The sequence below is a fragment of the Struthio camelus genome, chromosome 10, assembly GCF_040807025.1.
Source record: "Struthio camelus isolate bStrCam1 chromosome 10, bStrCam1.hap1, whole genome shotgun sequence".
NCBI lineage: Eukaryota > Metazoa > Chordata > Aves > Struthioniformes > Struthionidae > Struthio > Struthio camelus.
The window spans coordinates 6,348,931-6,375,338 of record NC_090951.1 but is presented as its reverse complement, the minus strand read 5'-3'; the positions used below and the strand labels follow the sequence as shown (position 1 = coordinate 6,375,338).

General features: G+C 37.0%; 2 protein-coding genes across 9 annotated transcripts; one reads left to right on the top strand and one right to left on the bottom strand.

Annotated features, from left to right (window-relative positions):
• Window positions 1–216: 216 nt before the first annotated feature.
• On the bottom strand, window positions 217–15,644 carry CMC2 (C-X9-C motif containing 2). Of its 8 annotated transcripts, none has more exons than XM_068955593.1 (5): window positions 15,505–15,644; window positions 14,776–14,856; window positions 8,500–8,636; window positions 4,394–4,465; window positions 217–1,799 (listed from the first exon to the last, which is right to left on the bottom strand). In XM_068955593.1, the coding sequence occupies exons 3-5, from the start codon at window positions 8,578–8,580 to the stop codon at window positions 1,713–1,715; spliced, it is 240 nt and encodes a 79-aa protein (XP_068811694.1). In that variant the 5' UTR covers window positions 8,581–8,636; window positions 14,776–14,856; window positions 15,505–15,644; the 3' UTR covers window positions 217–1,712. The 8 variants fall into 8 exon arrangements, with proteins under 8 accessions (XP_068811694.1, XP_009681229.1, XP_068811695.1 ...); XM_009682934.2 differs by having other exon boundaries at window positions 15,253–15,507; XM_068955594.1 differs by lacking the exon at window positions 15,505–15,644 and adding an exon at window positions 15,256–15,305.
• CENPN (centromere protein N) lies at window positions 15,614–25,577 on the top strand. The gene is made up of 11 exons (XM_068955592.1): window positions 15,614–15,792; window positions 16,160–16,341; window positions 17,296–17,341; window positions 18,085–18,141; window positions 18,523–18,599; window positions 20,204–20,380; window positions 21,112–21,213; window positions 21,753–21,810; window positions 22,249–22,361; window positions 23,836–23,959; window positions 24,260–25,577. The coding sequence occupies exons 2-11, from the start codon at window positions 16,171–16,173 to the stop codon at window positions 24,373–24,375; spliced, it is 1,041 nt and encodes a 346-aa protein (XP_068811693.1). The 5' UTR covers window positions 15,614–15,792; window positions 16,160–16,170; the 3' UTR covers window positions 24,376–25,577.
• Window positions 25,578–26,408: the final 831 nt, after the last annotated feature.

The window sequence follows — 26,408 nt, the reverse complement described above, 5'->3', positions numbered from 1 at the left end:
GTCTCAATTGTTTTTTAAATTTAAATATAAAGTGTAATCTTAAAGTGTAATCTTAAGATTATACCAAATTCTATTTAAGAGTTTGCCTTAAGTAGATTTTGTCATCACCAGAAATGGAAGAAGGATCAAGGATGCAGAGCTCCCCATTTGGGATTTTTTTACTAAAAAGTACTCTGTGAACTTATTCCAAAGAGTAGCAATAAAAACACTGCACAATTTCCAACCACTCAAATATTTAATTCAAATGATATATCATTTACTTATTCTGAGAAATCAGAGAACACGTCAAAACAAGCAGCCATTGTTTCAGTTTTTCTTGGAACTCTCACTTTCACTTTTTACATGAAAAACCTTTGCGGTCAAGCTTCACAAACTTAACTAGGTCAACTCAAGTACTGAAAAATAAGTAAAATCATTCTTCTATCTGGACAATCTCTTCAAAATAGATCACAAAAATATCACTTTGTTCCAAAAAGAGGTGCATGAATTAATTTGAAGATTGAGTGCCAACCACGGTTCTTACAATAAACTGTAGAATTCACTGTAGAATAGGGCACCCTCTCCTCAAAAAGCTTGAGGACAACGTTTAGTACAACTGGCTTAATAAAACGGATTTTATTTTAAATAGTCTTTTGTTGCTAGGCGATTAGAAAAGTCATTTCAATGCATAAGGTGAATCCGTCAGACATGCAAAGAAGCAGCTCCGTTACAGCATAAACAAACAGTGTTCCAATATCAGTTCTGCTGCATTCATAGACTGTTCAGGACTTTCTGCAGTTTGATAGCAAATGAACACTTGTAGGCTAACAAGGCAGCTTGGTTAGCACAATACTAGTTGACTCATCTAACTAAAGGGCAAAATTATCCCTTCTTTCACTTTCACATAAGTTATTTTTCAACAGCAACTCATAAATTCACTTCACCTTTGTACCATAGTATGTGGAAGAACAATTGAGCTTATATTTTTGGCAGAACTCTTCTTCAGTATCTTTCAGCACACTTTGATTCTACTCAACATAAATCGAGGCAATACTTTGTAAATCCCTGAAAAAGTTCCATTCTGAATGTCTAAAGCAACATGCTTTGGATATGATGAACAAATCATCTTACAACAGTCTAAGCTGTGCTTACGGTTGGCACAGAAGATTTTTAATCTTTTCAATGCAAGACTGCCATTTCATCCTTTGGGCTCGAATAAAAGTACTAGAACTCCATTTATTGCTTCGTAGGCAATTTCCAAGTTCAGGACACTTCTGTTTAAAATGGTTTTGATAATTCATTTAGGCAGTGTTATCACAACACTGCAAAGAGTGAAGGAAGACTCATTCAATGTTTTGCAAGGAAAAAAATCCGCAAGAGATGAAAGAGCAACTGCTAAACATGAAGAAACAAATGCTGCTCAACACAAGGTAGGGAATGCAACAGCCTTGAATACATAGATTGATTCAGCATTACTTAACAGTCAACAAAACAATGCCAGGACAAAAAGTTGCCACAATAATTTTCATTTAGAATTCAAAAATTAAGTTGTGAGTAATCTTCCCTCCCCCCCTCCCCCCCACATTTAGTTTGCCTTTCTGGGAATGAGTATGTTTTAGGTATTCTTATTTTGCCATCACTTCACAAGTCGAACAATGGTGATCTGAAAGAAATATTGTCAACTTTCAACTGAGTGCCCATATTGATATGCAGCTACCCAACTACAGTACAGCTCACTTCTCAGAGTTTTTCTGAGCGTTAATTAGCCTCCGTCGCATCTCTGCAGTATGTGCCTGGTTCTTGGCCCTGTTTTCTTCATACTGGAAGACAGATAAGGAAATTAATACATCAGCTATGTCATTAAACAGTTAAGTCAAATTTAAAAGTGTAGAGAGGGAACAGAGAACTCAGGAACAGAAGCAGTATCATTGCATTAGAAAGTGATGCATTAGAAAGGCAGTTCTTTTTAATATCAATATACTGATTCATTTTTACTTTGAAATTAACATTTGATTATAATACATGTTTCTAAGCTTGATGTTATTAAACTAAAGAGTATTAAAACATTCGAAAAAAAGAATATTCAGTTAATCTTATGGAGAAACTTAATTATACAGCTATCTTATGTATGACAGCTACACTTTATTCTCGCATATATTAGAACTAGAAAACAGTTACATAGGTACTATTCTAGACCACTGGTAAAGGCTTTTTTCCTTTCAAAGAAGCACCGATTTAAGTGTCTCTGCCTTCTGAAACATGAATTTGTCATCCTACACTTGGTCTATTTTTGATCCTGGTTATTAATTATATGCACTGATAACAGTAGTATACCAAGGTGAAAAGAACAAAAGCAAATTTGGGTTGAATGAGGGTATATTTTATGATAGAAAAAACACGCAACAGAGGAAGGACTTCAGCATGACAGAAAATCATGGAAACCTTCACAATTTAGATACATGCATAAGCACATGCTTTGAAGTATGCTCCTGCACTAGCAAAATTCTGAAGACTAAAAATCTTAACTGTCTTTCATTGGAGCCAAAAGGGAAATCTTTCTCATGGCTTAAGAAAAATTTCAAATCAATGCATGATTTGCCATATATTTAATGAGAAGCAAGTTATTCTTGGCCTTGAATTAGAGCATACATTTGTTCATTTTTAACATAATAGGTATTAAGAAAAAAAACAAAATAACCTTCAAATATTCAAATATCTATATACCGTAATAAAGTACTAAATAGACAGATTTTGGTAAACATTTCCAGTTTTTCACCCATTGTACTGATTGGCATGTAACTAAAATAATGGTCTGCAACATTACCTCACGTTTACAGAAACCTCAATTTTGTTCCACGCTACACTGACAATATTTAATTTTTCACTAATTTATCCATACTTCTGTAGAATGAGAACACTAGATCTTTAAAAAGTTACACCTGTACCTATTGTGTTCTTGTGAACAGCCTTGCAGGGACCTCATAGTAATAACATATCTATGTAGCCATATTTTAAGAAGGCAGACAGTCTTCATGAAGTCTTATTAACGTAAAGGCTATGGAAGAAAGAAGAAAGAAAAGTGGAAGAAAGAAAAGTGGCATTACACGGAAGGAAACTTCATTATTTCCAAATTTGTGCTACAGTTTTTATATAGTAGGAAAAAAATGCTATTTGACACAAAGCAAACAAAATTAATTCCCACAGATTGACAGGGACAAGGGAGGGAAAAGAGGGAGACTAACCTATTCTGGTTATCATGCATTTAAGTCTTCCTTTCCAGACAAGATTGTAAAATTTATGCCAAAATTATTAAGTTAAAAGGTGTGTGAAAAGTTCATTTGTTTTGTGTGTTCTGTCATACCTGCATGAAAAATGTAAAGATCACTTGATACCCTTTTGAAAATTTGTCCATTAGCTAATTCATCTATGTAAAATCCTAGAGCTTTCCCTTTCCTTTGTATCTGCAGATGCAGTACTGTAATAAGCAGGTCCTAAGCAGCAACATTATTTTCAGAAGATCCATTTAGGGCCTAATTCAGCAGCTCATCAAATAATTTCACAGAAAGCAGTATTACCGAGTTCAGTAACAAGTGTTACTCATGCAAAATTGACCATTACTACTTTATATGCTCTATGGCGCAGATACTGCTATCAAAGAATACCAAGACAATTTGCTTTTTAAAGAAAAAAGAAAAAACAGAAGTAACTTATGGAGCATCAGTTTCTATGTGCAGTATTTTTGTTTTGTTACTATGTGTATTTGGCCTATTTTCTGCATCTCCAGAAATGGAGATCACCATTAGTTAAAACTAGATACACATCTGAACTGCACGATTTGTAAGGAACATTCCAAAGACTTCCACCTGGCTTCATGAGATATAAAAAGCAATCATTATTTTAAAGTTTTGTGCAAGAAATAAACATTCCAAATTGTATTCAGCAATTATTTCAAGACTGGTAATTTGACAAGAGAATCTTGAAATTATAAAACCAGCAAGAAACTAAATCTGCTAAATTATCTGAAATCATATCAGCACAGACACTTCTATCTTCATATCTTGTATTTTCATAGAAAGTATCTTTTATTATCTCATTTGTAACTTTCAGTGCCAGATCTTACCAATAGTAGAAGCAAAGTGAGAGATGCATGTTCCTTGCTCACATTGGTCTCAACACAATTTCAGGCCTTGTTCATACAATTTTACCTGACAATTGATAAATTCCTCAAAAAAAAATGAAAATTGGGTCTCACATGCTCACTCCAGAATGTGCTTACATTTTAAGGCCTAATTATTGATTTGCACTGTACGTAGTAAAAAACAAACAAAAAAAAAAAACAAAAAACCATCACACTCTACAGCCATCCTATGGACTTTTAAAATTAAGCATTAACTCACTAAAATGTGTATCTTACCTCTTTCTTTAAACACTTCCGCATCTCACGGTCAATGTCATTGCAATGGCCAAAAAATTTCAAAATGTTGTGCTAATAAGTTAAGGAGAGAAAAACAAATTTAACAATTCAAAAGTTCTGAAGCTCTGAATTTCTTAGAAGATATCTGAATTTTGCAATATATCCTGGTCTTCGTTTCCTTTTCTCTTTTTGTGAAAAACAATGATTTGTAACTTTTTCACTGAGTAGCTCAAAGTCAAAACTACTCCCAAACCTCATCTGAGCTACCCTTGCCTTGCTGAAAGTTGAAGGAACTCACCATGTTGTATAATCAGACTAAAATAAGATGCACAGAGTGAAGCAATGAAGTTAATGAAGTCTAAAGGTAGAACACAGATTTTATTCATCTAGCAATCAGTCTTACAACTTTCACTCACGCTAACTTGAATAACGTACAAAAAATTGTGTTCTGAACTCGAATTCCTCATTTAGAAAGATGTAGCAGGACCCTACAGCCATCCTGGAGGCAATGCCCTCTCTGCCTTAGAGAGGGCATAGTTTTCAGTACTTCTTCCTGACCTGAAGAGGGGCAAGGACTCAGTGCTACAGTTTCATCATCCCAACCACATGAATAACATGCTGTTGATTCAAGAGATGCAGCCGCTAGACCTAGGTCACTGCAATGTTAGAAACTGTACAGAAATAGGAGGGTTAAGGTTCTCTGAGTATAACCAAAGATTCTTTTCTGGTTTCTCAGATCTTAAGGTTAATAGACATGTTTACTATCATTAAGGCACAGCTCAACCGGGGGCTTTATGTATACTTGAATGTTACCAAGCTTCTGAAAAACTGCAGGCATTGTTTTCAACAAAGCGTCTATATAGGCCTCACCCAAATAACCTAATTATATTGACCTCAAAAAAGCGTTAGCAAGGATCTCCTGAAGTGATTTCATATTATCAGCCACCAAAGGTCTCTCAGAAGCGGTTCTTCTTCTAACAGGACTAATTTTTTCTGAGTGATACTTGCTAATGTGCCATATAGTTTTGCAGCAGAATCTGGTAGCAGAGTATCCAAACAGTTCAAAAAACCTGAAAGACTGGAGTTTTTAAATAAATATTTACAGCTATACAGTGAACAGAGTCAATCTGACCAATCCTTTGAGAAGGAATTAATGAAAGAATAGAACACAGAGTACAAAACAGATCAGAATGAAGTCGCTTCCCTATTCCAGGGGGAAACCTATGTTTACTTCTGTAGCTGATGAGCAGATAAATGGATTTATACGAATAATACAGTGGACACTATTAAAAATTCAAATAGTGGACAAGACAGATTTCAGCCAGGAGAACGTTTATGACTAGAAATAGCAGTTGGTTAATAAAGATGAGAGACACTTAACTACAGCAGTGCTATAATTAGCATGTTTATACCTCTCTGCTTTACAGAGGGCATCAGATGACACTCTGAAGCAGCTGCATGTAATAAACGGTCACTTTACTGCAGGCTGATCTTGCTTTTACAACATTTTAAATTTTAGCTAACACAGATGTAATTTTTATTCTATTCCCATATTAGCATGCTAAATTTCAAGATGAGCACTTGCATTTCAAGCTAACTCCACTCTTCCTAGTGCAAACAATGACATGAATCTGTGTTTACTTAGCCAGACTCCTAAGCTGTCAACTCTTTTCGGATCAGATTATGAGGAGAAAGAAAAAGAAATCAGCTTTTCAGAAATACGTCTTACTCCTATTACTGTGATAAGATTGTAAGACTGTATGTATTTCATTCAGCTGTCACATGTAAAAACAAGGCACTTACATGACAGCTGAAATACATGTAGTCTTAAATGCCATAAGAGTGGAGCTGTTAAAAGAAAAAAAAAAAAAAAAAGGAATCAAAATAATGACATCAAATAGGAATCCCATTAACCTCTTTCCATAGACACCAGACTTCATATAATGGGCAGGTTCTAGATTAGGAATAAAGTGAGTTAAATTGACTTTTGTAAAAAGACACATATAGGACACCCAATTCAATACAATACTTTTAATCCCTCAGGAATAGTAATTTAAGTTATATGTAGAGGTTCTCAGGCAATTCTGGCATTTTGACAAAGCAGTAGGTAGTCACTGATAGCTGTGATTAATATGACTGCCTTTTCATATTTCAGGGACTTCATTTTTAAAACAATACTTCAGTACTTTTCACTTCAATTTTAAATGAAAAAGTGCATCTTCTTTCACACCCGGTCAAAAGGAAGCAATCTTTACTGTGTTTGTTCTGGGACAGTTAGCTCAAATATCCTCTCATAGTCGAGTACTAGACTGAAAAAAGTAGCTTCTCACCATCTAAAGAGACCAGCTTCCAACCAAACCACGAAAATAAAATCCTTTGCACAACTTTATTACCAGTTTGACTTAAGTAAGGGACTATTACCAGCAATAATAGATTCCTTTGAATCACTGCTGCCAAGAAATTCAAAGAAGCCCAGCTATGTATGTATCAAAACGCAGGGCAAATCTGAAAGGAGTTTATTTTCTGTCCTAATTGGCTTTATTTTCACAATTATGAAAAAATAATGACAAAATTTTAATTCTACATCGTCTATACAAGTTTTATTCTCCTCCTAACTGTTAGTGAGTGAGTCATTTTATTTGGTAATCCTTTTGATAGCACAGTAGTTAATGTACAAGGAGAGTCTTCTAGCTTAATTCTAACTACTGAACACTTGTACAATATTAAACTTGTTTAAAAAAACTTCAGCTAAAAAAAATGAAGTCTCTACAATCTCTCAAATTACCTAAAACATTATTTAGGTAGATTAAGATTTTAGAACTCAGAAGAAAAGTATAACACTTAACACTTAATAGACCTTTTAAATTGTAAAATTTGGGGGTGTTCCACATAAGAATTCTGTATCAGACAGTTGGGAGGCAATGGTAGGAGAAGTACTATGTGACAGTCTTTAATGTGCTTAAATTTCAAGATATTGCAATAAAAGCCTCAAAAAAAAAAAAAACTTTTGCTGAACAAACCCAGTATAGTACATTCATCCCAGCACTGCAAGTGAATTTTAGTATTCAGACTCCTCTCCATACCTTGTAATTCAGAAATCATAAGAAAGCATGTTACTGTAAGATTTCTATATGTTAGTTTAGCTACTTTAAAAACAGATCTGCAAAACATTTTTTATCCCTTCCTCTATTTTGCAGAGCACCTTCACTGATATTTCCTGTATTGTCAACCTCATTTTCTCTGTCTGTAATAGCTTTTGGAAGGAAAAAGCTAAGAATTCTGCACAAAACAGTAAAGCTAATACATGCATTTATAAATAAATTCTAAGACAATACCTTCTGAAAAAAGTATAAACATCACATCCGAACATAGAGGTGAAAATATTTTGGATTGCATGTGACAGTAGACCATTGCCTTCTCAGTAATATTCAACATTCAAATAAATGCACTCATAGTTTTCACTAAGACAAAGAACTGAATTGATTTTTTATGCACTGATACAGAAATATATCTGTACAGCACATCTATTTAGAGAAACTCAAACAACCGGGAAAATTATTAATAGTGTTACAATGCTGCAGACAGTTTTCACTGCAAGGGCTGATTTTTCTAAATCTAGAAGTTTGCCACAGAGCAAATTAATAAAATGCTTTTAAATGAATGAGATTAAATTTCTATCTGCTTGAAGTAATGAAGAACCCTGAGATGCCTGAAGACAATACAGTATTTTACATCCTTTAGTAGGTGCCTATTAAGGATATTGAAGCCAAATAATAATTCTGCCTTTCTTTTGTTTTTTTTTTGTTTGTTTGAGAGGCACACAGTACTAAAAGGTTAAGAAATTACTTCAGCTTTAGAGATAGATCCATATTTGTCAAGCTTTAGCACAAGAGATCTTAAGTCATGTTTTCGTTCGTAATGAAATCACTGGCACGGTTTTTATAGAGTTGTCAGATATTTCTTCTGTGAGAATGTACTAGCTATATTTCATGGCTGTTCTGCCTGAAGGAGACATTTCTCTCTGTGATCATATAATATTCTAACTAATTTATCTGACACTCACTTCCCCAACCCACCCACTTTTTTCTCTGCTCAGAACTCCTTACCTCTTTGTGACACTTCTTGAGCAGACTGATAACTAGGTTACATTCTTCAGTGTGCAGATGAGGAGACAAGTCTGGATGCATCTTGAGTTAGGGATAAGTTAAGTAGCTCAAGGACAAAAATCTGAGAAAAATTCCACCTGCCAATATTAAAATATGGAAGTAGAATTAAAAACTTCAAGTTTACACTACTTATTGCACATTACAATTTTAATAAAAATATTTTAAACCAAAATGAAACATAATACGTATAATTTACATTACATTAAACAGTTAAAGTAATTAAAACTAGCATATGCCTCTTCTTTATCTATGCAGCCCCGCAGTTTAAAGTTAAGGACAAGTTTATATATTCTTTGCTGGATCACAGACATAAGCATACATTTCATTTTCAGAAACTGCCTAACAGTATGAATCTTTCTTGAACTGCAGATTATCTTTTCATCTTCTCACTTCAGTTTCCTTGTTTCTAGCTTAGAAAAAGCTAAGAATAAGTAGTTTTCTTTCCACCTCACACACAGATGGATACAGAACAGGAAGCGCATGAGGAAGCTACAACGATATTTCATTACAGCACTCAGAACCGGCATCTTTTTTAGTTGTTATCTACGTGTTTTTAAGAATTCGGATGCAAAGCACTGATGATGCTTTAAAAAACAATACTTAATCGCAAGGGTTATTTTTATTTTCTTCTTTAAGCCTCGTTAGAACTTCCCTTCTTGCCACTTCACCTCGTTGCCTGTTACCCTGTCATTTCGCTTCTCTGAAGAACATCTGGATCCTCCTTTTCAGCTCCTCTGAAAAACACCATTTGTGTGACAACCCCGCCCCTCCCTTAGATAGTGGAACACAACGTTTAGGTTTCTCCTCAGCCTTCTCTTTACAATGCTAAACAGGCCTAGCTCCCGTATCCTCTCCTCACATGCCATCTGTTCCAATTTCTGACCATCTTGGTTGCCCCTCTGCTGGACTCCAGTTTTTCTTACAGCTGTCTTGGACCGTGGGGCCCAAAGCTGAACATGAAATTTCAGATGTGGCCTCAGCAGTGTCAAGAGGGAAATAACAACTTCCCTTGACCTGCTAGCTACACTTCTGCTACAGCAGCCCAGTATGCTGTAAGCCTTTATTGCCGCAAGGGTGCACTGCTAACTCATGTTTAACTTAATGCCAACCAGGGCCCCCAAGTCCATTACTGCAAAGTTCTGTGAGGCTGGAGCAAACTCCATGCTGGAAATACATTTATATGTTACTTTCCATTAAAAAAAAATGCCCAAAAGTGATTTTCCAAGATCTTTTGTTGGAAAGGACGAAAGCGACGAAATAAGATGACATATTTGTTGCGGAAGATCACTCTGTACGAGGGAGGGAGGAAGAAAAGCTTGGTTCACATCAGGAGAAATGGGCTCATCTTGACAAAATTTTACTTACATTAACCACACTGGCACTGAATTAAAGAGGTGCCTTTGTTTGTTTGTTTGTTTATGCAGTATTTTATCATTCCCCTCTCTGAGATCACCTTTTTCTCTGCGATACATAAAGGAAATGCCACTATACCTTGTGCTAAGTTGCCATCACACTTTTAACACGCCATTCTAAACAGACATTCTAAATACTATTAGTCAGGGGTTAGGTTTTACAATTGTAAAATCCCAATATTCAACTGCAGTGCTGATAGCTGTAATCCAGACTACTGTTCCTGGAAAACCTAAGTAATGTATTTGCTTGAGAAGGCATCTATACTAATTTACCCAATATTTCCCATCGTGTGTTCAGCTTAACAAGAGTTACATTCCCACAGGCAAACAAAATTTTAAGAATGCAAACAGGTTTAAAAGCCTCTTGAGACCCATGAAAATATAGTCCACATATTGCTGCAAACACTTCTAATACGTTCTTTCAAAAGTCTCCATGCTATCTGGAAGTGTAATATTGCACTACACCTTAGCACAGAAGAACTTGGAAGCTGTACAAGGCGCTTAAGCAATCTATTCCACAAATTAACAAATGAACCTTTAGAAATATGACAGCAGGAGCATGACTGTAACAGCAAAGCGATTAAAAACCATGCTGTGCTATTGCCACCAGCTTTTGACTGCCTGCCATACTAAGGCAATATGTTTTAAATTTATCAGTAGATATTCTGGATAGTACTTGAGTTAGCATTTCCTTGAGAGGGTGACTGCTCAATGACTCTGCGCTACTTTAACACATGCAAACCTAAGCTGATTATTAAATTCCTTCATCATTCAGTCTCTGACATCTCTTCCCAAATCTGTGATCTAGGCTAGTCGGCTCATAAAAAAGCAAGACTAACGCTAATAAGTAGCGTGCACATCACACCTCAGGAAGGCAGAGGAAGTATTTCAAGGAAAGGGTCACTCTTTCTAAACTAACAATAGTAATCACTGCTGTTCACAGAATTCTCAGATAAGGCGGATAAAAGCTATCAATGCCATGGACAGAGAGCTGACAGAGTATATTTCACTAATTGAAAACCTTCTAATGACATCTTACTCAAATGCATTCTCCAACAGTACCTCTTGCGGATAAATAATACAAATGAAAGGTCCTAACTGCCACACCACTTCACAGATCAGTACTCTCAGAATTATTTTTTCAAATCACATTGGATATTAAAATCCTTCAAGTTCAGTCACTGGACATGAGCAAAACACGTAGATAAGCGTACTCAGTTCATGCAGGCTACAATGGCTTAAAATAATCAAATAACTTATGCTGGTCATGGAGGGCTTGATTGGGGCCTGTAAGTACTTTTGAGGTTCATGACTGAAAGGCCTTATCAGTGCTAAATACTAACGTTTAGGAGCGTCAGATTAGACAGTGATCTATAAATGATCAGAGATCATTTAATATAATTTAAAATATTTATGCTGGAGGGCAATAGCAGACAATAGGGTGACAAGAAAAGGGGCTGTGTTCAAGAACACTGACAGATGAGAGGAATTTCAAGAGTAATAAAAATAGGTATGAAATGAGAGGATGAGTTACTGTAATGCTCTAACCTAAAATAAAGACAGCAAGTTACCATCCTACCAGAATTTAAGTCCACATGAACAGAATACTATATAGATAACATAACGAGGATGCTAAGTATGAAGAAACACTGAAAAAAGAAAAAATAGCAGCAAATGGTTGGGAAAACGCAATAGAAATTTCCCCGAGAAAACTATGAGCAAAAATGCTGGATAAAAAATGTCAGGGTAAACAAGCAATTGCTCTAGAATAAATATCAGCAGTAAAGTATAAGAATAATATGATGAAAATATAGCAATTGCTTTGGGGAAAATTGATTCTAAAAGCTAGGTGAACATTATTAAGATCCAAAGTGATTATTTGGAGAGAAGCATTTAGATGGAACTCTTTATGCAAAGGCACTAATATATTTCACTAAGTAGTGCACACCTGGTCTGCCTTTTAACATGTTTTACACGAGATTTTGAATTCTGTGCATTTTTTCTTCCATATTAAGAATTGCGTAACGTAACAGATTTGGTCAAAATGCCAAAAGAATTTTAAAAACCTGCAAATTTCTGTGAACAAGCCTCTGAAGGTAGGAGTTCAGTTTCTAAATTAGGTTATCCTTCATGCAAGGAAAAATAAAAAATAACCTGACTCAAATATCATTTTCTGTGTAGTTTAGATAAAGTAAGGAAAATAAGGGATGTTTTAGTTTTAAGGTTTCCAACATAAAACAATTTAAAGAAAGCAAAAGTCTAAACTTAGAAATTCTCAGAAAATGATACTTAATTTCCAATACTAATATTTTTGTTTAGAAAAACAATTACCTAGAAAATGATCTCTAGGCTTGTACAAGCATTTCTGAACATTAAGCACATTGAACTGCTAAAGACTTCCCAACAGGAATCAACATACAAGTTATCAAGAATAGACACCTGTCCTTAATCTGAAAGCCTATCTACACATCTATTCAATAAATTAAATGTTTAATGTGCAAAAGGAACCTAGAAGTACTATAGAAGTTTGCAATAACATTGCAGATATCTAATAAGTAGACAGAAATCAAAAGGCTGTCCCCAAAGAGCAGGCCAAGAGCACACACTTCATGGGCTTCTACAGTCCTGTTGGGCTGAGGAGCAGGACACCACAATCCCTATAGGATGAATCAGTCCCTCTCGATGGTTTCTTCTCCTGAGCTACTTACGAGAAAAAAAACAACAGAAGGACCTAGAGGTGTGGAGAAAGCTGGGTTTTAAGACACTCCCACTTCTTTCCTGAATGAAGCAAGAAATCACCATATCAGGAATCCAGAGAAGTTCCTTTCTTCTCTGCCCAGAGTCTCCCATAAATCAGAACCAACAAGTTTCCTGATGCAGAGGGAAAATTATATTAGCTTGCTTTTTTATTCTCACTGCTTAACTTAATGCTTAATATTTCCATGTTTGGTGGAAGGCAATGAAATAAAATGTTTACATGCAGATAATTGTTTTCCTAAGACACTTTTTCCACATTTCATGAAAACATGTTAGAAGACTACCTTTCTAAACGAAATTTTGCACATTTGTCCATTTTATAAGTTGCACACATAAATAAAGGTTATTTACATTTTTCAAGTTTATAAAGACAATGGGGGGAGGAAGAAGCACGAATTCGCATATGACTCAGAAAAGTAACTACTTAAAATAAAAGGTAGATCCTTATTTACCACCACTGAGAACAGAAAGTCGCAGCTAAGCATCTACACGCCTAAGCATCACGCTGCTAAACACAGAACTTTCTACGTTACAAAATGTTTTAACGTTTGCTACATACGCTCAAATAACGTCCACAAGGTGGCGCAGTAACCACGCAAACAAGGACATAGGGCGGGGGGGGGGGGAGGAACAGACCTACATGTTCCTGTAAAAGGAAAGTACTGCTCACCATGGCTAAAATTTATTTTTGCACATTTCACTGTCCAAGTTGAGTAACCACAGACATTTTGTTTCTAAGTTCTCAGTTACATAGTATTGTTATGTTTGACTTTTGACTTTGGAGGAAAACACTTACAAACCAAGTAGTTCTTTGATTATTCAAATCATAGCTGTATTTCTATAGGATTACACAAAGTTTTATCATGAAAGTTCAGCTCTGTTTGTGTTATCTGAGTACCAGTTTGCGTTATCTGAAGACATCAATCATGTCAATTCATCAGAAATTTGGCATTCCTAACATTATGTTTCATACACATCGCATTTATAAACAACTTTTTGATGATATTGGAATACTCAGATCAGCCATTCAGTGAAACGAGCAGTTGGTGGATTAACCAACTGATTCAACAGTCTAGGAAACACTGAACTAAAGATCCTGTTTTTAGCTTTCAATAATATGGTTAATGTCTTCCAGATCTAGATATTCAAATATCATTCTATGCTGCTGTTCTTAGGGTTGTGTTACATAGATTGAGGCTGACCCCTAACTTTCTAACATTTCCAAGAAATGTAGCCAGAGACCTTCACTTTCATACACAAAATGTGGCTACATCTTATCAAATTTAGTCATGAGCTCTTGAATTTTAGGCTTCAAAACTGCACTAGCTTTCCAATATTACTTGGGGGTGGCATGGGGAATAATTTAGATATGATCTATGAAGGTTTGTAAACAGCAAGGCAACAGAAACCACAGGATGGCAGGGAAGACTGTCTACTTTAAGAACTTCTTTATATTACATGGATTGCATCTACTTTCCCTGAACCTAATAAAAATTAATTGATAAAATAAGACTCATACTGGATTTTAATGGTCTTTTTACAGGACCGCTTTCTGCCAGAACAGCAAAGTGATTGCCAATCAGTTACTCTTAGTAATAAATATCTGATAAAGCTGGAACATACCCAATTTAATAATTATTAGAGCATGTAAAGAAGGTATTAGTCCTACTGAATAAAGGAAGTTGAACACCAATTTGAACATCAAGTAACATCCAGTTTTATTTCCTACTAAAATAAGTTATCAAATAAAACACAACGGGGCATTTTCTTTTATTGGCAACTATTTAAGGCTGCTCTCTACATTAAGGCTGTATTCATAAAACAAGAGTGTCAGCACAGTTAAAGGACAGTTAACAGAGCATTTAGTATAACACGCAAGTCACACCACACTATACAGTGTCGATCACAAAAGATTACTGAAGCTGTATCGTTCTATTCCAGAAGAGACCTGCCTTCCTGCTGTGATGAGTAACGTTTTATTCTACCTAGAAAAGACACTCAAAAGCTACCCATGACAGCTTTCCCCCCCGTAGTATAACCAACCTACCGATTATTATGAGCTCAGCTGTCCTGTAAATTCCACACTTCCTAGAAACCTGTGTGTTCTCCTTATATGAATTCAGCAGTCCTTAAAAAAAGGAGAGGACAGCAGAGAGTTACCGATGAATTTAGTTAACAGACTGATTACAATACAGTCTTGGCACTACAGCTCTACTCATGCAAATACATGTTTTCTTGCAAGAGCAGCTTTTATTCATAGTTTTCAAGAAGCTTTTAGATAAACGTAATTGCTGCAGACTGTACTGCCAACAAAATCTTCTCCTGTTACAACTCAACAGGAAGCCAAGAACTTCAGTCAGGAATGACAGGACCCAGCCCGGGTGAAAGGAAAGCGCGCTGAGGATGAGTGCCTGTCGCCAAATCCCTTCCCCGCAAAGCTCCCGCCCTGCTTCAGCTGCGTCCACCAGACGGGGCTTTGTTTCACTGCTATCCCGTTCGCCCCGCGAAAACAACATAAGACTACCACCACCGCCGCCAGCAGAACGCCCTCTTCTCTTGCGGAAGGGCGCTCCCCCTTGGGGGGCGGCAGGACCAAGAGGATCACGCCCCGCTGCCGGAAGAGGCACGGCCTCAGCCCCTGGGCAGCCAGAAGCCCTCCAGGCAGGCACGAAGGACCTGGCGGGAAGCACAGGCTGCCGGCACGGCGGCGGAGCCCGGCTCCCCCGACCTGCTCGCGGCGGCGCCGTCACCCCCTCTCGGCCGTCCTCGCACTTACTGCGGTCGCCGCAGGACGAGGGCGCCGCGATGCCCCGGCCGCCGGCAGCCCCCACCGGAAGCCGCCTCAGCGCGCCGGGCCGCCGCGAGAGGAGCCTTCGCAGGGCGGCTGCGCCGACGCGCGCCGCCCGGGCGGGAGGCGGGGCTTCCCCTGATTGGGCGGCTCGAGCCCCGTGCGGCGCCGGATTGGCCGCTTCGAAGGGCGGGCGGCGGTTGGCGGGGCGCGCGCTGCTCGGCGGGCTCGGGCTGGGTGCGTCGCGTCCCCGTCCCAGCGCCTGAGGCGCGGCAGGTGAGCGGGGCCGCTCGCCGGCCGGGGGTTGCGGCCTCTCCTCGCTCGCCGCCGGCCCTCGAGGCGGGGGGGGGCGGCCTGAGGCGCTCAGGCGTTAGCCAGGGCCCCCTCAGCGGGGCTTGGCGTGGGCTCGTGGCCCGGGGCACGGGCAGAAGGGCCCTGGGTGGTCGCTTGCTCGCCCTCGCTCGGAGGGGCTTGCGGCTGAGCCCTCAGCCCCGGGAGACGCAAATTCCTGCTAGTCCCGCGCTTAGGACTGACGCTAACGCTTTGCCAGCCGTGCCGAGGCACGCCTTTGTACGCCTGACGAAGTCAGGAAGTCTCCTGAGCCTTCCCGCTCCGTGGTCTTCTTAACGCTTCTGCTTCTCAGGTGGCTTCATCATGGATGAGATTGTTGCTGAGTACATCAGAAGGACTGTGCTAAAAATCCCGCGCGATGAGATCAAGACAATGCTACAGACATGGGGCTTTCTCTCTGAGAGACAGCTGCAAACCTTGAACTTCCATCAGACAAAGGACAACGTTTCTCAAGATGTTGCTCAGCTCTGCGAGGTAACCCAGTTCTTTGGCAATTGCTGGCCAGGGACGTACGGGGCACGGATTTTGATACACTGTCAAAAACATTCTCGTTCTGAAGTGAGCTTTATTTGGCCATAATCCAACATAAAAGGGCAGTTTGTAGACTGGCAGATGTAAGGCCAAGCTAACAATAATAGTCACTCTGTTGATATGAGCGCAGGTTTGGCTATTGCGTGGTATAGAAGTGCATGTTTTGAGCTCTAAGTGGTACAGGAATGATTAAGGCTCAGGGTATTAAACTTTTAAGAAATAAGGGTATTTCTAAAGTGTAAAAAGGCACTGATTAAAATGTCTACTCATTGTCTAGTGCTGATTTAAACCTATTTAGTATGAGTAATGATAGCACTGGTTTCTAGCTTTTCTTCAGTAGTGTAAGAATGATCACCCGTGCCGCTAGCACCTCCTTTTTTTTCTGTGTAAGCATATTCTCATTGTTGGCCTTTACAAAATGCAGTGTTCTGAGGATTTCTGTAGTTTTGCATAGTAAGTGATTCTGTCTAGAGATCTTGGCGATTATGGTGTATACTTACGCTAATGGATACCTGCATTTGCTAGAATTCTGTGCTATCCCATGTGAACTGAAGAATGACTCTTTTCTTCATTTTACTGTCATTTGCTTGTTTGTTTTGGGAGGATTTTGACAAGCAAGTCAGTGTTTGGGAAAATTTTCTTGGCCAGAACTGCTTTGATTCTGCACACTGTAAACAAACTACCTTTCTGATCGTGTATTTACTGGTGTACTAGAAGTCTTATTAGTGTCGTAGCCCAGATACGATAGATTAGTGTCTTTGAGGAAAGCATGCCTGCTGTGAACTTCAGTGGAATCTAAATAATTTGAAGTACCTAGATTGAGATTTTCACTCACTAACAGTGTAATAGAGTGTTCTGGCTCTGCAGTTCACCATGTATTGTCATTTTCCCTTTCAGGATAATTCTGTGGATATAAAGCAAGCAGCAGTCCTAGACATAATTTGTAAGTAAAAATTCACACCTTTACCTCTTTTTCTGAGTAACTTGGTAACTCCTTTAATTACATAGCAGTTGCCCTGGTGAGTCTACAGACGCTTTTGGTGTAAACGGATTACATTTTAGATGCTGACTCTGATTGGATCTGACTCTTTTTTTTTTTTTTTAAATGTAATAAGCTACAAAATCAACAAAAGCATATATTTGGTTCTTCTGACTTCTAAATAAATGGTAAGTTGTATCCAGCACTTATGTGTGGAGAGAGAAGTTCGTCTCTAGTATGCACATAACCCTAACTAAAATCAATGGTATCTTGCTCCAGCTAGGGAGTGACATATGGCAAAACCATCAGCAAATACTCTAGATGGAACTCTAACTCCAATATGGTTTCATAATTTTATTTTGTAATATTTTGAACTGCAATTTTAACAGTCTGCGTTTTTCAATTTGAGTTGAGACTGAATTTCAATAGTTCTAGGAGAAATCCCTTAAACATTGGACCTCAGAGATATACCCTTTATGAGCTGCTTAATCAAATTACAAAAGACTTTCCTGTCTTTCTTAATTAAAAAAAATACTTTCAGGCTTAACATTAATGGTAGCTTAAGAGTGTTGAATCAGTTATATTGCATTATTACAAGTTGTCTTTTTGAAATAAACTGGTCATAAAAGTACTGTAAAATAATTTGTTTCTTTAATTACCTTTTTAATATATATACTGTGTTATTGGACAATTCTTATTTTCCCTAGACAACCACATCTATCCAAACAAAAGAATATGGAGTGTTTACCAGATGAACAAAACAGGTAGGTAAATATCTTTCCCTGCTATACTATAATCTCACTATTATAGTCCTTACCAACTTAATGCAGTATTGCTTCATATAATGTGCTTTAAATAAAAACGTAGTCTAGCATGGATTTTTCATTAGAGATGTATTTAATGTTTTCAGACTACTCTTGCTCAACCTTTTAAGCAATTATTAGAAATGAATAGCAACTAATTAAATATTAACTTTTTCATTCTTTATGTATCAATAACAAGGCTCAAATTTAATATAGGGCCTGTCTTATACAGTTATGCAACTTTAGCTTTTTCTACATTGTTTTGTTTCAGCCGAAACTGTAAAAACATCTCTGAAGTAGTTTTTGTAAACAGAATTCTCATCTCTCTTTCTTGTGGAACAGGGGAAGAAATGGACTTTTTTGACTTAACAGATTTCAAAAAAAAATTTAAAAGACGACTTCAGTCAGCTCTGAAAAACGTAAGAATAAATCCCTCCTAAAAGTGTTGCACAGCTCGCTGGTGTCAATATATTTTTTTAAATGTATATATCTTTTTGTAAGGTATCGTTTTCTTGCCATCTGCTTCAAAATTGGAATAAAACTATTAACTTTGGGAATGGTAGGGACTGCACGTGAAATAGGTTAAAAGCATTCTGTATCTCTGTTCTAGCAGTTTTTCAAGTTTGCTGAACTGGAGTGAAATAAAATACGGGTGGTTTGCCTTAAAATATGACAGTACCTATTTCATACTTCAAAAAATACAGTATTCTCTCTATATTTTGATGGGTTTTTTTCCGAATGTACATGTTGCCTGGGTGAGTTGGTATTGTTCTGCCCTGATGCCCAATAACAATACATGAAAAAATGTATCTGATGAAGCAGAATCTAGATACAATTTGAAGTAGGAATAATTTGCATCAGTAAGCAAGACAAGGAAGTTCTGTGGGGTGGTTGCTATTGTTGTTGGGGGTTTTTTTTGTTTGTTTTTACTACTTAGATTAGTAGCAAAATTGTATCCATTTCGTTTTAGTTCTGGTTTAAATATGATGTTTTGTGATGACTGTGAAAACTTGGTCCTGATATTTTTGTTACATTATAATGACTGACAGACCACTGTCAAGAAGTGGTTTCTAGACTACAAAGAAATAGTAAGAAATGCCAGGGAGGGAAATTTTATCTCACTTTTTTAGTGAGCAAGTTGCAGTGGCCTTTTCTCGCTGCAACTACTCTTTAGTTCACGTGCTTAATTTAAGCAAAGGAATAGAAAGTGCCTGTGGGTAATTAGCTGCGTCACTTCTTGACACACAAGGGATTTCCACTGACAACAGTAGAGGGCAAAGAATACAAATTGGCCCAAAAGATAATCATATCTGGTTCATAGAACCGTACTACAGCATTAGATTCACCTTTTTTTTTTTTAGTTAGGATATTCCACAAAAACGTTAAGAGGTGATCTTGGTCAACCAGTTCAAGCAGTTTGGGACCTAGTCAACTGAGAACTTGCCTGGCTGTACCTGAAGCCAAGGGAGTTTTTGTCAAGGTAGAAAGAAGCTGAAAATCAACGGCAACTGAGTAGCAAATGTGCAAGAACAGGGAGGGAAATCTTCAAAATATTGATTACGAATTCTTGACCTGTGATAGATATTTATACTCGGGTCTAAAATCAGCAAATGTATCAAAAGTTTAGTTTCTTAAAAATAAGACATTTGAAATACTCTTAGTAGCCCTCCCTCTAAATGCAAAGACTTTTTCTATTGCGTTGCTACTCTCCCAAAACAGAAAATGAAGGCTTTGTAATGAGCCATTTCTATTCTCATTGATACGCATCTTCTGAAGGGGCAAAACAAAGTCATATTGGAGTTTGAAAGATGATTTTTTTTTTTCTCTTCAACAAAGAAATGATAATTTTACCAACCGATACTTGATTTAAATACAATCCCGACCAAGCTAGAAGGATTTGGTTTTTATTCAGGCAGTGGTATACCATCTGCCTTATGTTTGGGTCATGTGAACACAGACTTAAGAAGTAACAAAATGTTTCTAGACGTCTGAATGTGCAAGTAATTGAAGTTTTTCTGCTCAGGTTACCATCAACTTTAGAGAATATGAGGATAATGCAATCTGGATTAGAATTGCTTGGGGAACACCATATAAAAAACCAAACCAATACAAAACCAGCTATGTTGTATACCATTCGCAGACACCCTACGTCTTCATTTCTGCCTCAGTGCTTAGGAGCACCTTGCCTCTGCTATGTCAGGTAGAAAATAAAACTGTGTAGACCCTAACTCTACCACAGTCTTGTAGATCTATAATTCTGCTTGCTACCTTTTAAGAGGATGGGTAAAGTTTCGTTGTTTCTCCAGAACCCCATATCGTAATGTAATTTTCTAATTCAAATAGTCATGTTTCCCCCCAGCTCTTAATAAAAATGGGGCCAATACCAATCTTTGTGACCCTTAGAATGGCACATAGTTAATGTATTCAGTTATTGGGATCTTTGCTGATCTTGACTCTTCCAAATTTCTTTACCAAATATTGCCTAACATTTTGATGAAATTGTCTCACAAAAGTCCAAGAATACTACATCAACACAGTTAAGCTTATGAACTGAGCGTATGAGCTCATCGGGGGAAGCTATTAATTAGGTTAAAAAACTAGTTTTTCTGTAAACCCATGGCGGTCAGTGTTTGTGATTTTCTTATTTTTATTTATCTAGCATGCCTCCATATGAGTCATTTCATTGTTTTTATCAGGCTGATAATGCTATATAATTCTCTGGTTAATCCCATGAATGCTTTTAAGTATTAATCTAACCTTAATAGCAATCTATTGAACATTCTCCGGACATGATAATCCTGCTCGTTAAAGGGCAGCTGCTTACCCTAAAATAAAAACATTGCAATGTCTAGAAATACTAATATTGTTCCATATTATAAACACAGTGATGATTAATACTGATGTTAAAACAATCTCAATTTTTATTTGAAGGCACTGGTTGTTGCTTCCAATTACCATGACATCCGTGAAATGGAGCTTCGAAGTCATTGCTTAAACTCCCTTAAAGATATTGTGTTTAAGAGATATAGCCAGGTGAGCCACTCCACAAGTTCAGCCTAAGATGAGTCTTGCTTTTTGTTTCAGGCCTAGTTCTTCCCCCCTAGCAGGGGGGAATATTCACCTCTTCCAAGAGATCATCATGTTACAGTAATATTGAACTACTGAGCTGGACAGCTTTTCATTAAGGTAACAGTAAAATGGTGATCTAATACTTTAGTATCCTGAAGGTTGAACTTAGTCTAAAAATTGTATGACCGAGTCAGTCTTGGGACTTTTAGCATAATTTCACTGGGCTTCCTACAGTAATGATTTGGAAGATATTAGAATGGGCATTTACTCTGCTCTTCCCAGTGACACTTTTAAAGGAATAATGCTCACGACTATCATAGAAAGATGGGGATAGTCCTCTTAAAGCTGGGCTTTCTGGCCTACAGTAACTGTCAAAAAGTAGGAAGAATGCTTATTTTCAGAAAGAGAAGTAAAAGGAAAACTGGAAAGTTCTTTTCTGCTGTAGCCTCTAAAAGTGGAAGTGAACTAAAAGTAAAGAATTCATCTTATCTTCCCTCATTCAGACCTTCCAAACTTATTGTCCAAGACCTCTACAAGAACGGAATGTAGCCCCGGAGAGCGGTATGTACGTTTTAAACTAAACTGCAGTCATCACTTTTTAGATGTGCACTCAAAAATATTCCTGGCTTATGGAGTGAGATTCAATAGGAAATGTACATATATTATATTCCCATTATATTGTCCATACCTGGAGGGGTGCCATAATATTGGGTATCCCTAGGAGAGGTAAATATTTGCCACTGGCAGTCACTGCACACATACTTATGAAAAAAAATTCACAGTGCCCAGTATTTCCTTCCATATTGGCTTGTTTAGTTTTCTTAACAGGTAAGAACTGAAAATATCAAGTGGACAATTAGCTTATGAAGAAAGATTGTGATGAATTTTTTCAAATTTATTTCTTTTTTTTCTCTTATATGCTCACTGGAGCATTCATCTGATCAAAAAAACCAGTACTGTATCACCTGATGGATTTGTCTTTCTGGTTTTTCTCTGCAGTGGATTTAAGGATAATTCAAGAAAACAGAAATGAAAAAGAAAGAATACAGAGAGTGAATCGGGAAGTTTTTGGTGATGGTCCCCAACCAAAACTTGAATTTGCACAATATAAGGTAGTAAAAGCAATCAATTTTTTTTTTTTGTAGTTTCAGTAGAATTAGCTACATGAAGTTGCAAATAAAGAACTTTCTAGTACTGCTGCAAGCTTTAGGGAGGACACTATTTTAAAATAAACTAGTTAAAACTGGCTTTATAAAACAGATTTGCACTAGGATTTGATCAGACCACTGGATTGTGTTTTTTCAAATCTTTCAGCCTTGTGAACTAAGTATTTTGACTTGTTTTTGTAATAAAGCTTAAAAGAGTTAAAACAGCAATGTTTTCAAGCATGAGAAATTAGGGCTACTCAAAGTACATATAAAGTTTATAATACATGTAACAGTCATAATTTAACTTCTCAGGTGATGCACTGACATTTTGGTGATGACTCTTTTTGTGATAGTGGAAGTTCCAAGAGATCATTCTTAATGTTTTACTATATAATTGAACAGGCTGCCTCTTTCAGCAGAGAATTGGTTGCCACGTGGTGGCACTCTCTGATCTTATTAATAAAATATTCTTCAAACCAGAATCATGTTAACGCTAACAAATAATAGCAAACTGATTCTTCTGCTACCTCCTGGTTAACTTACTCAGTTACCTGATAATTTCAGAGATAACAGGAGATTCATAAACTTTTTTATGCTGAAACTTACCGAACATATTTTCATTACCTAGTTATTTGCTAATTATTTTTTTCCTTAACTCAAAAAGCAGTTTGAAGAAGCAATCCAAATTAAATCATGCATGTTTGAAAATATGCTAATGTTCAAAGTAATACTTGGTTCCGTTTTCAACTTTTTTCAGTTTGACATCAGTTAGAACTTTTTTTGGTCCAACTAACTTATGTCAGTCATTTGGAGATTATTTTTGTGTGTTTATGTGTGGCTTTCGGTATAGGAGGAGAAGCTTTTTGTCTGTGTTATAATTCTGAAGCCAAAAAAGTACCTAAGTTCAAGGAAAGATGTGCTGTAGTATCTGGAATTGCTTCCGTTCATTTCTGATGCTAGGAAATGCATGTTTTGTTCTTAATTTTCTGTATACCCACAAGTTATGTTTTCCAGAATGATTTTGAACTAGTGTCTGTTTAGAGAGAAAGTAAACCTGAGGACAGCAACTCGCTAAGAAAATAACACATCTGTCATAACTGAATTAAAACATAACTTACGGCTGTACATCCCACACTGCTCTGCAAACTACTAGGCATATAGCTCTACAGTGTTTGGCTCTGTCGGGTGTATTGTGCCCTACAAGAAACGCTCAGGGTTGATGGTGATCTGGTTACTCCACAAGTTTGAGAACTATAATAATATAGAACAGTCAGTTTTTAAAATATGGGTATAAGATGCTCTATTTAATACCACATGCAGTTTGCAAACAGTGTTCAAAGATAAATGGGTCACAGTCTAAGTATTTTATTGTTTTAATAATAGCATATGCATAAAATATGTTTCTTGCTCATATGCCCTGGAAATTTTGTGTTAACAGCTTGAGACAATGTTTAAAAGTAATCCTAAAATGGATGTCTTGGATATAAAAGAGCCATTCAGATGTCTGGTCAAGTTTTCTAGTCCGCATCTTTTAGAGTCACTGAAATCCTTGGCACCAGCAGGTAAGTGTTTCAGCTCTGTAACATGGAGGAAAAATGGATAGTTGAATATTTTTATCATCTTACATTCTGCTTGCATCTTGCATAAGAGAGAGCCTGCATAGTTTGTTTAGAAATGTATAGAAATTTAGAATAAAAATGTCACCATCATGAAAACTTTTGTCTAGATATATACCAGCTTGTCCTTAGAATTTATGATTTGTACATATATACTCAAGCTGTATTTTTAATTCTATACCGTTTATGAAATGTAAATATTGGCCGAATTAAGCTATACTTATCTGTTTCTCTTGCTCTCCCCAGGTCTGGCTGATGCACCACTTTCACCACTACTTACATGTATACCACAAAAAGCGAGGAATTATTTTAAAATTAGAGAGAGGAAAGGTATCTTTCCAGGAAGCTTTGTAAGCCCTTAATTTAAGACTGACTTACAGAAAAATATAGAAGTCATTTTTTACTGGTATTAATCTAAATCATAATAAAGGTTAAAGCAGACTTTTAAATTAACTTATTCTCTGATAATCCCTCAAACTTCTTCAATTTACAGCTTTTTGAATTGTTTTTCCCCATTGGTCTTTAACAGAAAAGTTAATCCTTAGATAATTTAAATAAAAAGCTATTAGGAAGTTTAAACAAGGTCCAGCAGTGATTGTGATTATTTAAATGTGATGATTGCTCTTAATTGTATTTTTAGAAGTGTATGTGAAATTAAAAGCTAGCTAAGCGTAACCTAGTTACAACAGGACATCTCTAGATATTCGGTTTACTGCCGTGACTAAGATCTTCTAGGTAGTCGTCTTACTTAGGCTCCAGTTCAGTGGTGTAACAGAGCAAATGCCCCATTTTGACTGTGTGAATAGTCAGTCCCATTCAAACAAGGGGATCGACCCATCTGCCTTAGGTCAGGCACGTTGGAAGAAGATTCCACTCCAAGGCCATTGCGGGCAACTGGGGGAAGGAGACAGGACTCCTGAAATGCAGAAGTCAGTAAGACAGTTCTCTCCATCTATACCGGACATTGATTCAGATCCAGAGTTTTTACTGGCCAAGTGCAATATTCGAGAATGGATACTTATATAAAAAGCCAAATCCTATCTTTTCTGTCTGTTTGTATTAATATCTTATGAAATTTTACCCTAGAGGAATGCAATGAAATTGGCAATAACTTTTTGTTTTGAGGAAGCTATGTTTTAGAATGTGTACTTCATTAAAGATTTCATCCTTCTGCAATCCGTGCTCATTACTGCTTCATTGAACTTGTGGGCATAAAGACTGCAGAATCGAGATGGCAATGTTCGCTAATGCCAACATTAGCTCTGCAGTGGAGTTCCTTAGAGGTAATAATTAAATAGACATTTTATGTAACTTTCTACATTTTTAATTTAAGAGATGGATTTGGTTGGAAGATTCAGTTATACTGTACGATTTTTTAAAAAAATTATTTTACCTAGAAATTTATTATAGGTGTACTTTGTGTATATGAGACTTCTTTAGATATGTCAATAAGCAAAGACAGTGTTTGGAAAATCTGTTACACGGTGTATCTATTTGGACAGGTTGTATGGGACTGTTTTTATGTTTTCAAATAAATAAATGTGTAAATTAAGTCCTCACAGAAGTTTGTTTGGCTTGACTAACTGAAACATGATTTAACATATACTGATTTTTTTTGGTGGTGGTTGTTTTTCAGCAACTCTGTGTAACTAATATATAAAAAAGAAGTTAGTTTAGGACTATCTGCTAGTGGTATGTTTTTAGCACTTCTGCCGGTGCAATTTAAATGCTAATGTTTGATAAGTTTACTTACTGTTAGGATTTTGAAATGATTTCAGGTTTTGTGTGATACCAAGTCTATATGCAATTCAGAGTTGCCTCCTAATGTCTCCTACTCACTCATATCCTCATATCCCATTCTAAGAGTTAGACCTATTAAGATAATTGGCTATTACATAAACTTTACACAGAACTTCCAGGCGGACAGACACGTATTTATGAATTACAAGCAGAATCCTTGCAGACAAGATACATGAGGGAGAAGTAGAGGCTCTAGAGTGAACACAAGGACGTGCAGGGCCCTAACACGGTAGATACTTGTCAAAAGACAAAACGCATAACATTTGAACACTGAGAGTGGATTCTGTATACGTAACACCTTGGTCTGATTTTCCTTAATTGGCAAAGGTAGAGGGGAGGAAATATACTTGCTTACTATGTTCCTCAAAAATGCAAATTCATACAAACGAACAACTCCCTGGAAAGCTGCTTAGAGAGAGTCCATGATTACCCAAAAGGGGCATTGAGGACCACTGGCAAAAGCAGCTCTTTCACATGCTGGACAAGCTCCCTTTACTCTGCAGTTTGATCTCTAGATGTGTTATCATAGAATTCTCTTTCTCGGCAAGAAAATGTTCATAGTTTAGTTTTTGTCCCGTCCCCCCCCACGTGCCCA